This window comes from Ceratotherium simum, chromosome 23 (genome assembly GCF_057802395.1).
Source record: "Ceratotherium simum simum isolate JZ-2026a chromosome 23, ASM5780239v1, whole genome shotgun sequence".
Classification (NCBI taxonomy): domain Eukaryota; kingdom Metazoa; phylum Chordata; class Mammalia; order Perissodactyla; family Rhinocerotidae; genus Ceratotherium; species Ceratotherium simum.
This window is the reverse complement of record NC_141922.1, coordinates 35618333-35633126: the sequence shown is the minus strand read 5'-3', so window position 1 is coordinate 35633126 and position 14794 is coordinate 35618333. Positions and strand designations below refer to the sequence as shown.

Genomic DNA, 14794 nt, shown 5'->3' with positions numbered 1-14794 from the left:
GAGGCTTCCGCTCTGTTCATCTCCCTTCATTTCTTTTCTGTTTTATTTTTATTTTAATTTAATTAATTTATTTGTATTTTTATTTATAAACTAAAATTTGGGGTGCAGAAGCAAAAATCTTTCTATAAAAGCCATGTCTATTTTAGCAGAAAAATGTTGAAAGGTAAGATTTATATCATGGCATAAAACAAATTACTTTAAAATGTAGAGATAAAATATAGAGTTTAGGGAAAATAGAAAGTGGGGTAAAGGTTTAAGTTTAGGCAGAGTGGTAGAGCTCACTGTAATTTTTAATTCTCTGTAATTTCTCTGAGGCTTTGAGTGTCAGTTAAATTTCATTCTTTTTTTTTTTTTTTAATTGTGTGTTTTGTTTGATAAAAAGTAGAGTAGATATCTAAAATTTTTAGCAATGTTTACTGTATGGCAATACAATAAATGATTGTATTTTCAACTTAATTGTCTTTCATTTTCATTACCATTTCATCTTTTTTAATTAATATTTGGCATCTCAAATTGCCAAAACATGGGAGATGGACCCATCATATTATGAGTATTATAAAGCGGTTGAAATTGCTACTCAATTATCTGATAGTCTCAGTATTCTAATTGGTTATTTGTTGTAAGGTCATAGGAATTAATATTCAATGATCTAACTACCTCAGTTCTCTAATTTAATTAGTTGAAACCAGTTTTCGTTTCACTTGATAACTCTCTTTTTGGAGCATACTCACAAAGTGAATGAATTCCTCAATATTTATGATACTGCCCTGTTTCTTTTCGAAGGAGCTAGCTTACTACTAACATGCTATAAATAGCATGTTGAAGTTCAACCATAGGCAGTATTGGTTTTTTTTTCAGCAATCACACAGATTGTTCCTTTTGACTTTCCAAATTGACTCTGTTCTCTAATTTCTGATATTTACCTCAGGCCCTCCTACCTTTGATGTTTTGTGCTATTTCTTTGGATTACTGATTTCAGTTTATTTTGATATATTCAAAACTTGGCACTTTTAGAATTGTTTCTTTAACTAACATCAACTCTGACTAGTATTGTCATCTTCCCTAAAGACCCACCTTGGCTGGACTAGATTCTGTTTCTGTCCTCTCCGGCCTCCCATCCCACAACTCTTGCCCAGAGCAGAGGAATCAGCCATTTTACAAGAAATCTGAAGCTCCCAGGACTTCTCTGTCTAGGTGTAGATCTGTTCCATACTTTGTGTTTAGGCAAATATTAATCTCTGAACATAGCTGACAATGTTCAAATCACAGTGAAGAGGTGTATTATATTTGAAGTCCCTCTCAGTTTAAAATTATTATCAGTAAGCCAGCTTCTTTTTTCCTTTTTGGCATTAAGGCTATAGATGGGTTAAAGGAAGCTATGAAAGGATGAAATGGGAAACCTGAAGCTTGTTACTTCAACCCTGAAGGTACTTGGGGAAAGTGTTAGGTATATGGAAAAGGGAAGTCAAGGAAAAGCCTACTTCTTCTATCCTTTTAATTTTGGGGAAGGAGAAAGAAGACAGATGACAGAGGTAAGGCCAGTAAATGATCAGAGGTATGTTCTAACCTCTTCTTTCCAGGATTCGACCCAGGAGGAGGATGCGTATTGGTTAAATTGAAGGGCAGCTTTTTTTTTTTTTTTTTTTTTTTTGGTGAGGAAGACTAGCCCTGAGCTAGCATCCATTGCCAATCTTCCTCTTTTTGCTGAGGAAGATTGGCCCTGAGCTAACATCTGTGCCCATCTTCCTCTATTTTTATATGTGGGACACCTGCCACAGCACGGCTTGTCGAGCAGTGCATAGGGCCACGCCCAGGATCAGAACCCATGAACACTGGGCTGCCGAAGTGGAGCATGCAAACTTAACCACTATGCCACTGGGCTAGCCCCTGAAGGGTGGCTTTTACCTTTCTTAATATTTGAGGTTCTTGGAAGAGATTACCTTTCAGGATACCCTAGCACCCACCTTGGGCATAGGTACGTCAGAGTGAACTCGGCAGTGCATCATGGTTAGGCTAAGAAAGGGCCAGCATTAGTTTTCTAAAACTATCCTTAGTTCCATGGTAGCATGGAGGGCACAAAAGTAGCTGCGTGTCCCTGTCATGACACTCCCCCCATAGAGAGGGATGAGGGATGAGGTGATTTTATAGAAAAGGCTGCAGAACAGATAGCTTGGGCTGCACCTGAACAGAGGATTATTCAGGGACTAAGAGGAGTCAGCAGTGCCTTGGGAGCTGAAGTGAGATCAGGTCAATAGTGGAGCACAATCCTGCATAAATTGAGAAAAACCAGACTGTGAATTAGATGAGCTGCAGATTTCAGCAGCAGAAGTCGCACAGAAAACCTAGACCCTTTCTTGGAAAACAGCAGGGAAAGGGGTAGAAATATCAGAAATAGAGAATTTATCCAAAGGAGCTATTTAGCAGACTAAAATTTAGTGGGTGGCCTTAAAAAAATTTGGCTAGTATGCTGTTGAGGAAAATTAGATCAAAAACAGAGAAATAAACAAACTACATTTCTTTGCAAGTAATTTTTCAAAGCCACAACAATAGCCAACAGAGAAGAGTTTGTAACAACTAAGACTTGGAGATGTTCCAGGTTAAAGCTTTTTCTGTCCTGCTGCTGTCTCCTGAGAGACTTATGGAAGACACTCTCAAACATTCCTGCTTCAGCCTGCAAATGTGGCTCTGGCTAGAGGAGCTGTGTTTGCACTTCATGGGAAATCTGGGAAAGTCTTGCTGTTGGTCTTGGGGTATCAGATGAAGCAAAATTTCTGATTTTTGTTTTGTAATCCAGAAGCCTATTTTGTAGAGATTACAGTGATCTTTTAATTGCTTAAGGAACATATTTGAAAACCTTAACCCCCTAGGACATGAGCCAGTACTTCAACTTTCCAAGTTTCAACTTTCCAACAGTGCTGAGGAAGGGGCTTGTGGGTTAGTAGCCCAAAATACCACTGAATTCTGCCTTTTGAGAGACAGAGATAACTTGGGTCTGATGATGGGAACACTTTAGGGTAATGCTGTGATTGAGCCTCTCTGGGTTTCCAGGACTCTTGTAGATCTCTGCATCCTTGTTTTTTCCCAAACATAGCCTGGGCCTGGGGAGAGGAAGGCATCAAGAGATCTGTGGTGTGAATGCACTCCTTTTGTAGCATTTATCATAATTGTAATATAAACAATATTTGTGCAATTATTTGTTTGCTTATTGTCTCCCCCACAACACTTTAAACTCCACAGCAAAATCTATGTCTGCTGAGCTGTATTCACCAGCTCTTGGCACAGTGTTTGGCATATACTAGGCATTTAGTGAATATTGTATGAATGAATAAATAACTAATGAATTAGTGTTAATAGTTATTTGTCCATCTGTAAACAAATTGGAATTTTATGGTCTGAATTAGTTTTTATGGTAAATTACAGCTTCATCCAAGTTTATCTACTAATACTGAATGTAATATTAATCTTTTAGGAGAATATAGTAGATACGTTATATTCAGTGGTGTGCTGGTAAATGCTAACAACTGGTTCTCTATAGAAAAAAGTCCTGATTTGTGGCATTTTCCAATTTCTGTTGTCTAAATACATGCACCAGGGCTCGTTTCAGGCTTACTCATATTACTTCATTGAATGTGGAGCTGGGAAGAAATGTGCACAACTGGTTCTTGTGAACCAGTTCTTATGAACCAGTGAAAGCTGGCTCCAGAGCAACACTGAAGCACTTTTATATGCGAGTTTTAGCAATGCATTGTTCTTCACGTACAAAGATTGTGCTGGTGATACACATTCACTACAACATGTACTTTAAAAAGATTTTGGATTAGTAAAGGTAATGCTATCAACTATGAAAGAGAAACTCAGAAAGTTTCTGTAGCTCAACAGAATAGAAGTTTATTTCTCACCTATGTGAAATCCAGACTGATGTGGCTGGTCAGCAGAGGGCTCTCTTCCAAGTGCTCATTTAGGTTCCCAGGCTTCTTTTTTTGTGTGTGTGGCTTTTTTATCCCCTAGGGTCTTGAATGAAGAGCATGCTGGTAGCATATGAGAGTTTTTTAATGGTCAGGAAAATGGCACACATCATTCCACTTATAATCCATTGGCCAGAGTATAGTCATATGGCCATGGCCATCTCTACCTACAAGGGAGATTAGGAAATATAGTGTTCTAAGAGAAAAAAGAAGTAAGTTTAATAGCTAGCCAGGATCTTTTATGGTTTTTTAGTCATGTGATAGGTTAAACTCATCAATTTACACTCTTCTCTGACTAATGCCACACATTTATAAGCAGGCTGGCGATGATCAGAGGTGGAGTCTAATAAATTCTTTTATCTGTGCAGAGTTAGCTAGATCTTATGAGCTTGGCCTATGGTCTCATTAACACCAGTCTCTAACCTATAATCCTTCCCTTCTCTGAATTACTCTTTTATTTATTATCCCTATTTAGATGAAAAGCCAGAGTTTTGCAGAGGTTTACCTTTCTGTAATTTATTGTACACACTTAACACAATTTTGTTTTTTGCTTTCTTTGACTATTCAGTTTAGCTATTGCATTTACCATTTTTATGGTTTTAAAGAGATATTCCATTTTCCTTAGTTTTTTCCTCCCTTTCAACTCTACCAAGGATGTTTGTGGAACGGAACATATGGTGATAAGTGACAAATTTGGGTCATTAGAGAATATTCCATTTCTTAGTATTGCTATATTACTTTGAAAAATTTAAATTTGGCATATTTAGAACTGAAGGTAATAATACCTTATAATTTTGAATCCTGTATGTCTTCGTATTCTCAGATCCTAGATGTTTTTGATAATTATGAGGACCAGCAAAACTAATAGGCTCTAACCATGGTGATTTACAGGCATATATATTACTAAGATATCTTTAACAGCATTCATCATAAGATACATTTGCTGGTTAACTTAATGGGTTAAAGGGTTCCATTAATAAAAGTCCTGTGGTTTTATTCCCAAATGAGTTAAATTTTGTTCCATGGTCACAGAATTTACCTCTAATAGACATTAATCATTTCATAGCCAATTAGTGGAAAGTCATCTCATAGCATGTATGTGTGTATGCGTTTGTGAGACGTAGTTCAGTATCATCAATTTATAAATTAAGTTGCTATGTGTATAAAGGGCTTCAAGTGAAAGTATCAGTCCCTGGTACTACTTGAAGTGAGTGGATTTAGGCTTCCTGAGCTTTAACGATTACTAAACTATTAATCTAAGAGTAGGAGGAAATAGTCAAAGAAGAAAAGGAAAGTGAATTGGATGTTAGGATTTGAGGATACTAGGAGCTAGCAGTGTACGAGGGAACATAGGATATAGTCAGAAAAATAGCAACCAATGTGGATAGCCCAGAGAATGCAGGAAGGGCAAAATACTGAATCTTTAATAAGAATCAGACATCATCCTTCATGCCTTATACTCATTTATTTTATATTAATATCCACTGGGTGTTAACAGATGAGGAAAATGAAGCCCATAGTGCTTCCAGCTCTTTTTCTCACTGTGGGCTATGGAGAAGTGATACTATTACTCTTCGTATGGTGAATAGTTCACACTGGGGTAAATTGGCAAGGCTCATGGCCTATGGAGTCACTCTGAGGAGCATACATGTAACCCATTCAACATATTGAATTGAGAATTTCTGCTCTAACCAGTATTTCTCTAACTTTATCAAGCATCAGAATCACTTGTAGGATTTGGCAAAAAAAAAAAAATCAGAGATATCTGGGTCCCATCCCAGAAATTCTGATTCAGTAGCTCTGGAGTGGGGCCTGTGAATTTGCACTTCTCACGAGATTCTAGGTGATACTGTTAGTGCTGTCTCAGGGATAGTCTTTGGGAATCTCTGCTCTAGAAGAGGTTAAATAACCTGCTTACCTTGTGACAATTAATAAAGCAACAATAGGTTGTTTCTGCAGATGATTGTGATTGGATAATTATCTGTCATAAATTCTCATTTCTGTTTCATTGTCAATTACCAGGCACAAAAGGATGTTATTCTTCAATGCTCTTGAGTTTGACTTATTCCAGATAAATTTACACCACAGAATCATATGTCATATATTATCACTGTACCATGAATAGTAATTTGTTTAAAATAAAACAGAAAAGTTTAAATTCAAACAATTTTTTAACATTATTTTGTGTATCTGTCTCTTTTAAAAGAGACCTGCAATACCTACATTTGTCACAAGATGGCATCAAAAGCCTGAAGATTTTGGTTGAAATTCGACTTTTGAGACTACTGATGGGTTAGATATATTTATATTTCATGTATATTCAAACAAAAAAAATTTGAACTATGAGCTATTTTTTAAAAATTTGAGTGAGATTTTTGTATTTTCATATCAGAAATACTTTCTTTTTTACTTATAAAAATAAAATAGTCACTTATATTGACATTATTGATGACTAATTATTGGAAATCAATGAAAGGTAAATCTCAGTGCAATAATATCAAATATCTTATTATCATATTTCCCCCCAAAGGAGGAGTTCAAGTTAATTCAAGTCACTAAGTATTTAGAAGGTCTTACCATTCTATGAGTTATAAGGACTTATTACGCAAATAAAAGATATAGACTTTACCCCCAAGAAGCTTTGAATTTAGTTGGGGAAAAAAGAAATGTGTATGCAATTCAAAGAGAACAAACTGATAAAAAATGTCAAGTACAATGTTGTGTGATGTGGACTATACAAACAATATAAACTGGAATAATGGGCAATTAAGCAAAAAATGTAAATGGCATTTTACAAAAACATCCTTGTATCAGTTGAAAATACCATGTTGAATCTTTTACTGCAGTTATCTATATTATTATAATTTGTTTAAACTATGAGAAAATGTTTAGCAATCTGGAGAGCTGTGTAAGATTCAGTATTTGACATAAACAAAACATCAGAAAACACTCACTTGAAATATAAACTCACCTTTTGTTTCATGAATATATGATTTTATTTTTTTCTGATTAATTGAAAAAGATTTTTCAGAAAAGGGTGAAGGTTTTCTGGCCACAAAGATATTAGTTATAATATTCTTAGATTCCTGGAGTCTGAAAAATGTATCTATTAAAAAATCGAGTATAGAACGGTGGTTACCAGGGGCTTGAGGGAGGGAGGAAAGGGGGTTTGCTGTTTAATGGGCATAGATTTTGAGTTTGCAAGATGAACAAGTTTTGGAGATATGTTTCACAACAATGTGACTATGCTTAACACTACTGAACTATGCACTTAAAAATGGTTAAAATGGGAAATTTTATGTTTCTTTACCACAATTAAAAAAACCCGTGTCCTCCTACAAATTATGAGCAATTAATAGGTTTTTACTGAGATTCAACAATGTCCCTAGCTTTATTTTAGCCATTAGGAGCTGCTTAAAAGAAATAAAAACTCCCTCAAAAAGCCTATAGTATAATGGGTGATAGATTAATCTAATATTAGTAAATAATCTACTGGAAGTCTAACATATACCAGGCATTATGCTAGAAATTTTATATAGATTATTTGTAATCTTCCATCTTCAAAACAATACAGGAAAGTAAGTATTATCATCTCTATTTCTCTATTTTATCATTAAAGAAACTAAGTTTTATAGATATGAAGGTTCAGTATTTTGTTGAAAGTTGCAAAGTTTCTAATCTTGGAGTTCGTATTTAAACCCACGTCTCTCTAGCTTCAAAATCCAGTTTCTGTATACTACACTATGTCCCTAATTTAAATAAAAAATAATTAAAGAATACAAATAAACAACTAGTAATTTGGCAGTCTAGTTTGGTATTTCTACTGCCAGAAAACACTGTCTATTTCATTATAATTATTGGATAAAATTAAAAGAAAGGATGTATGATTTAATTAATGGTAGCAGTTAATCTGTATTTCATTTGTAAAGGATAACCATATAATCTTTTTGTTGGCTTGAATCTTTGTCTCTCTTTTTCTTTTTAATTTTTGGAAACACTAATTTCTTTTCCCTATGTATTCATGTGCAGGTTATGTGGGTATGTAATTTGTGCCGAAAACAACAAGAAATCCTCACTAAATCAGGAGCATGGTTTTATAATAGTGGATCTAATACACCACAGCAACCTGATCAAAAGGTTCTCCGAGGACTGCGGAATGAAGAGGCGCCTCAGGAGAAGAAAGCAAAACTACATGAGCAGGCCCATTTCCAAGGACCCTCAGGTGACTTATCTGTACCTGCAGTGGAGAAAAGTCGATCTCATGGGCTCACAAGACAGGATTCTATTAAGAATGGGTCAGGAGTGAAGCACCAAATTGCCAGTGACGTAGCTTCAGACAGGTAAACATTTTGCTCAATCTTTAGGTAAACATATTATTTTTAATCTTCATTCCAAACAGAAATAAAAATACATGAAATGCTTAGGCAACAAGTTGTCCAAATGTAATGCAGATGTCCATGTGTTTTATATAAATGCTGAAAGTGATGTTCAGGACTTGAGCTATTATAGGTTTGAACAATCTTAGGTTTGATGAGGGAGTGTCAGATTATCAGATTTTCCAGAATAAAGAAGTGAAACAGAACAGGGAACTTAGATAGGAGGTTATTGTCATAGGAAAGTCAAAGTGGGCTAAGAGCAATGGACTGAAGAATAGATGGTTTTTAAGACACTTTAGAGAGGCTGGATTGATGGAACTAACTGGAAGTGGGAGTTAAGAAAATGGGGAAGGTTAACAATGTCTCCAAAGGTTCTGCCTCGGGCTGAAGGGTGAGATGGTTTTCCAAGCAGGTAATTACAGATGAAAGAGTTTCATGAGTTTGATGTATCCGTGGGCTAACTCTGTTATTACTATTTTGGCTCAATTCTATGGGCTTCTCCATGTTCAAAGTGTTAGACTTTTAAAAATAGTGTTTATGGTTCTTATATTTCCTACCTTTGGAAGGGGGAGAAGGAAAATTTTCATGGGAAGATTATTTTTCTGTACTATATTCCTCTGTTTGAACTGAAAATTAAGAAGAAAAACTCTTGTTTATACTATTTCTGTTGTCTGGAAGTGGCAGATACATTTCTGTGTGAACAAGTATAAAATCATGCATTTGTGGGAAAACAAATCAAAATTTTACTTACAGGATGATGGGTTCTGAACATTCAGTTATAACAGGTAAGATAACTGGGAGTCACTTTAGATGGTGCGTAAAGCCATCACCCTGCTGTGTCGCTATGTCTTGGGAGAATAATAAAATGATGGCTTTACTAATTCTTTTGAAAACTAGCAAAAATGAAACAGACAATGTATCCTATCTTTGGGTAAAACAATGGTGATTTCATGGCTGGAATGCTATGAACACATCTCGGTGCAAAATCTCGGGAACCCAAGAATTTTAAGGTTAGAGGACTATCTTAGATTGAGGTCCACCTTAAGCACACAAAGATTTGAGTGCAAATAGTTTATTTGGAAGGCAATCCTAGGCACCATCTGTAGGGGAGAGGGAAATGATCCAGTTAAGAGAAATAACAGAATACTAGGCTTATTCAAGAGCAAGTTACCTCTTTTGGCAATTGTGTCTCAATCTTACTGGGACTTCTGGGAGACAGGTTATAATGACCTCAGAGTTATCTTACGTGATGGGCAAGGAGGCTGGGGTATTTATCCATAACTCTCTTTGTAATTAGTCTAGCGCTGTTCCTGCGGGGATGTTAACCCTGCAACTCAATGGCCAAGCATGTTCCCAGGCCAGAGAAAGCACTCAGGCAGAGAATTACAAGTACAGTAAGAAGACACTGCTGTGTAGGGAATGGTGAATGATGAGGCAATGTGGGTGGGACAGTAGCAGTGTCTACCACACAAGGACTTTAGGAATCAAGAAAGTCTGTAAAATGAGGACTAGAATGGTCAAGGTATATGAGCTTGGATGAAAAAAATAGAGGATAACCAATGGAGATAGGATTTGAAATGAATGAATGAATGACTAAATAAAATGAATAATGGGAACATAGACACCTTCAAAAACTAGATAGCTGCGTGAGATAGTCTCCTTTGGAGCTTAGAAAGGTAGGTTTAGGAAGAATGAAAGGAAATACTAAAGGTCTGGCCCAGTGGCATAGTGGTTAGGTTCGCGTGCTCCACTTCGGCGGTCCGGGGAGTGCAGGTTTGGATCCTGGGTGCGGACCTATGCATCGCTTGTCAAGCCATGCTGTGGCGGTGTCCCACATATAAAGTAGAGGAAGATGGGCACGGATGTTAGCCCAGGGCCAATCTTCCTCAGCAAAAAGAGGAGGATTGGCAACGGATGTTAGCTTAGAGCTAATTTTCCTCAAACACACAAAAAAGGAAATACTAAAACACTGAGTCACATAATAGATAATTAAGTTTTGGAATGCATATCATCAGAAAGTTGTGAATGTTAAAAATAAATCCAACAAATTTATGAGTAGTTAACTCATCATTGTAGGGAAGCTGGAAGCATGTGTCTCATCTTTGAAGAGGATAATAAGAACAAACATATCACTTTCAATATTATCTCTTAATGCTTCTTTCATTGACAAAGTACTAGCCTGAATAAACAGCAGAATCTGACCCATTGTGGGGAAGCAAGATGAAGTAGTTCCTTTTTTTTCTTTTCTCTCTTGCCTGGTGCCTTTGGCTGTCATTACTAGTAAATGCATACTTTAATGATTCAAAGTATCCTGTAATTATATCCTTTCTTTCTGAACCTCGTGTAAGTCAAACCAATAGCTCTTTTTGTTTATAAGAATTACTTTTAGTCAGGGAAGACGTCAGAATTTAATATCAGATTTGGTAGTTATGCCTAGAAAATGAAATTGGTTGTAATTTCTATAAACTTTTATTTGGAAAATATTTTCTCCTCAAAAATAATTCAATTCCCCTTATCATAAGCAAAAAAGAACATTTGTTTTATTATTTTTAAATGCAGATTCTACAGTAATGTATTAGGCATGTATCTATGAACCCTTTGAATTCTTTCTCCTAGAGCAAGGGGTCAGCAAACTATGCCCCTGGGGCCATCTGGCTTGCCACCTGTTTTTTATATATAAAGTTTTATTGGAACGCAGCCACACATATTCATTTACTTATTGTCTATGGCTGCTTTCAGCTGCAACACCAGAGCTGAGTAGTTGCAAGAGACCATATGGCCCTCATAGCCTAAAATATTTACTCTCTGACCCCTTACAGAAAAAGTTTGCCAACTCCTGCCCTAGAGAGTAGTTAGTCCTGTTAGTGCTATTAAATTTTCTTCTCTCTTTGCTCATTTTCTTTTGCTACTATTTAAATTATTTCTGTTAAGGCTGTTTTCTTGTTCCCCTCCCTCCCTCTCTCTCGGTCTTCTCTCTCCCTCCCACCTGCTTCTCTGCCTTTCTCTCTCCACATGTCTCTCCTTTCTTACCAGAGTCTTTTAGCAGTATTTGAGTTGGACAGTGAAATGGAGCTACTGATAAGGAATGTAACACCAGTTTAAAGTATTATTAGTAATTTGTTTCTTAAATACCATTCAGAAACCAGTGGCCTCAAGAAGAGAAGCTTTGGTTCAATTAAATTTAAATCTCTATAGACCTAGAACTATGTTTGAGAGATAGAAAAGTATGTTACGTTTCCTTTTTTTTTTTTTTTTTGGCTTGAGGAAGATTGGCCCTGAGCTAACATCGGTGCCAATCTTCCTGCACTTTATATGTGTGTGGCCAAGCATGGCTTACTGAATGGTGTAGGTCTACACCCAGGATCTGAACCTGTGAACTGGGCCGCTGAGGTGGAATGTGCAGAACTTAACCACTACACCACTGGGCCAGCTCCATTCGTTTCCTTCTTTTAAGGAGCTTTAATTTAATCTTTAACTACAGGCTGCAGTAATTTTGACCTGTTTTATGATTTTTTACTTCTTTCACAGATCTTAGCACAGTGCTTTACACATAGAGTCTTAGTATTTATTGAATGAATGAATACCAAGTTGGCCCCAGACCTTAGCTTTGAGTTAGTGAGTATTTACTTAATTCATTTATTCACAAAAATGGAAAATGTTTAGTATCAACCTAGATGCAAAACATTGTTAGAGGTTTTCAAATATGTTTTTCATTTCAAAATGAGTTTTGAAATAACCATTTTTAAAATTATGTGCAATTTGCTTGCCCTCTCCCTTACTATGTCCCCTAAGAGTGCCCAGTGGCTTTTCAGCCTTTAATTTACATACATGAAACCTGGCGATCTTATTAGAATATAGATTTGAATTCAGTGGGTCTGAGGTAGGACCTGAGAATCTGTATTTCCAGCAAACGTCCAAGTGATGCCAATACTGCTAGAGCAGACCAGTAGCAAGGCACAAAGGCATCTAGAAATATATTAGGGAGGGAAAACCAGCATCCTTTAATGGCTCAGTGGCAGTTGTCCTCTGTAGCACTACCACTGGGAGGCATAAGACTTAGTGAATCTTTGTGATTCTTGGAGGCAACATAATTCCACATTTGAGTATACTATTCTGACACATTTATTGAGTAGGGGACAGAAGGTGGAAGCCAGCTACCTGGTGGCAGTTTGACTATATTCATGTAGCTGTGAGCATCTGACGACTTTAACATGACATCTAGAGTCGTTGTGCCTGAGCACTTCCTTACTTATATATATTTTATTTTTTATAAATTGCTCATTTATTTCCCCTTTATTATATAGTTATGAATATATATATCTATCTTAAAATTATGTGTATGGTTAGGACATTTTACCTCTGGATTTCATTTTCAGGGTAGTAAAGGGGATGTTACAATATATTTGTTTTACTAAGAGACCTTGGGGTGGAAGAGAATTGTGAACCACTGGATTAGAGGATCTAAGGTGGGATCTAGAGGAGGATGGGTGAAATAACCATTTTTAAAACTATATTTTTTGTTAAGAAAAATTTCAGAAAAATGAAAGTAAAACTGTATTAGTTGATGTTTTTTACATTTGAAATTATTTAAAAATTAGATGCTTCATAATTTTCGTAGTTGAAAATTAGTGAAATTTAGGAAACAATGATTTTTTTCTTTTATGTAAAATTTTGCTATTTATTTAGCACTTTCCAGAACATTGGGAGAAGTTAAAAAGTAAGAAATATTATGGCTAATTTGTATGGTGGAAGAAAGAGAAAAACTGGAAGTCAGAAGATACAGGTCCGTTGTCACTTCTTGCCGTTACTGTTATCATTGGTAGATGTATATCTTTTCTCTATGTCTCAGTTTTCTCATCTCTGAAATAGGAAAGGCAGTGTACAAGATCTCAAAAAGACTTTCAGTTCTAAAATTCTTTGTTATGTTGTATTTTAAGGTCCTCTGCCATGGTATAAACTTGAAAGCATTCTCTTCCATTATTTTTTTTCTCTCCTCTAATTGGTAGTTAAATTAATAGAGAATTATCTTTATTCATGTTATAACAACTTACTATTACAACTCATTCATTCAACAAATATTTATTGAATTTCAATATAGATATGACTTGTTACCACATGGGTCTAATAATTTCACTATGATTCATATTTAAAACTGCATATATTTGTCGTATTAAGTTAAATCTTCAATAGGGACATTGTGACTCTGGTCTTTTAGTTATATTACTGTGTAATATTTCTTACTCTGTTTTTTCTTACTTCGTTATTCTATTGTGAAGCAAAAATTAACAAGTGATCGGAAACAGTAACAGAGTTACCATCTTCTAATGGACTATGAAGCATTTTAAGAAGCATATCTTTAAAGAAATAATATTTTATAGGCATTACAGATTCTTAATTATTTGTTTCTACATTTTAGTGCCTAAATAATGACACTTAATGAAAGTACTGAGAAACTTCATTATGATTTTGTCTGGAATTTTAATTAGGCAAGAGTGGAAAACTAAAAAGTGTCATATGACTCAATTACATCTCAGTGCATTTTGTTAGATGGTAAAAAATGCTACCAGGTGAAAGTGATGACAAGAGAATAATACAAAAATATAAAGCAATTATTTTGGATCTGAAATGTAAAGTTTTAAGGCAAGTTATTTATAATGAATATTTAACAGTTTGATAATCACCATCATTTTTTTAATTGTCTATTACTTATGACTTTCCAAATGTCTTTGTGACATTTGATTATTTTAAAGTAAAAGTAATAATTAAAATATATGCTTAAGACTTCTGCTTCCAGTATAGATGGAGTAATAGGGCCTGGATTTACCCTTCTGCCAGAAACATCTGGAAAAAACAGACAAAAAAATATTTGAATCAATGGTTTTTAAGAAATTGGGCATGAGGCAATGAAGGAGAGTAACAGCTGAGAGATGGGAAATAAGGAAAGTGAGCCCTGTGATTGCCCTAGCATACTGCCTTGAGAGAGTTTCCAGGCTCCTGCACAGGGAGAGGAATATAGGCAGAGCCCAGATGTCTTCCTGAGTTGAAGAGGCAGTTCTTAGGGTTTGAGGAAACCAAGGCAGCTGGCGTTTGCCAGACAGAGCACCAAAGAGGAGAGAGCTGAGCAGCAAGATACCTTGGAGATCTACAGAGAGTTCTTCTTGTGTATTCAGAGCAATAATGATTGGTACATGCATGTGAAGAAACTGGTTAAGGCCAGGGAAAGAATCATCCAAAATGATTAGGGGGAACGCTGGCCTGTATTCACACGGGACCAAGAATAGTTTCTGTTTCCAGCAGGCAGACTAGAAAACCTCAAGATTCCTGGAACACTGGGTAGAGTATTTTATAAAGTCTTGCCTCAGCATTGCAGAATAATTAATGTTAACCTGGGTAGTGCTCTGGGACAGAATAACAAATCATAAAAGAAAGACCTGAAAGGATCAGACCATTTGT

At 35.9% G+C, this 14794-nt stretch overlaps 1 protein-coding gene across 6 annotated transcripts in view; it reads left to right on the top strand.

The window, feature by feature from the left end:
* The window catches only part of RIMS2 (regulating synaptic membrane exocytosis 2), a 617446-nt gene that overhangs the window by 194035 nt on the left and 408617 nt on the right, over window positions 1-14794 (top strand). For all 6 annotated transcript variants that reach the window (XM_087447558.1, XM_014788104.2, XM_087447555.1 and 3 more), the window contains one exon: window positions 7995-8305. In XM_087447558.1, coding sequence (XP_087303684.1) covers window positions 7995-8305 — 311 coding nt within the window. The remainder of the gene's footprint in view (window positions 1-7994; window positions 8306-14794) is intronic.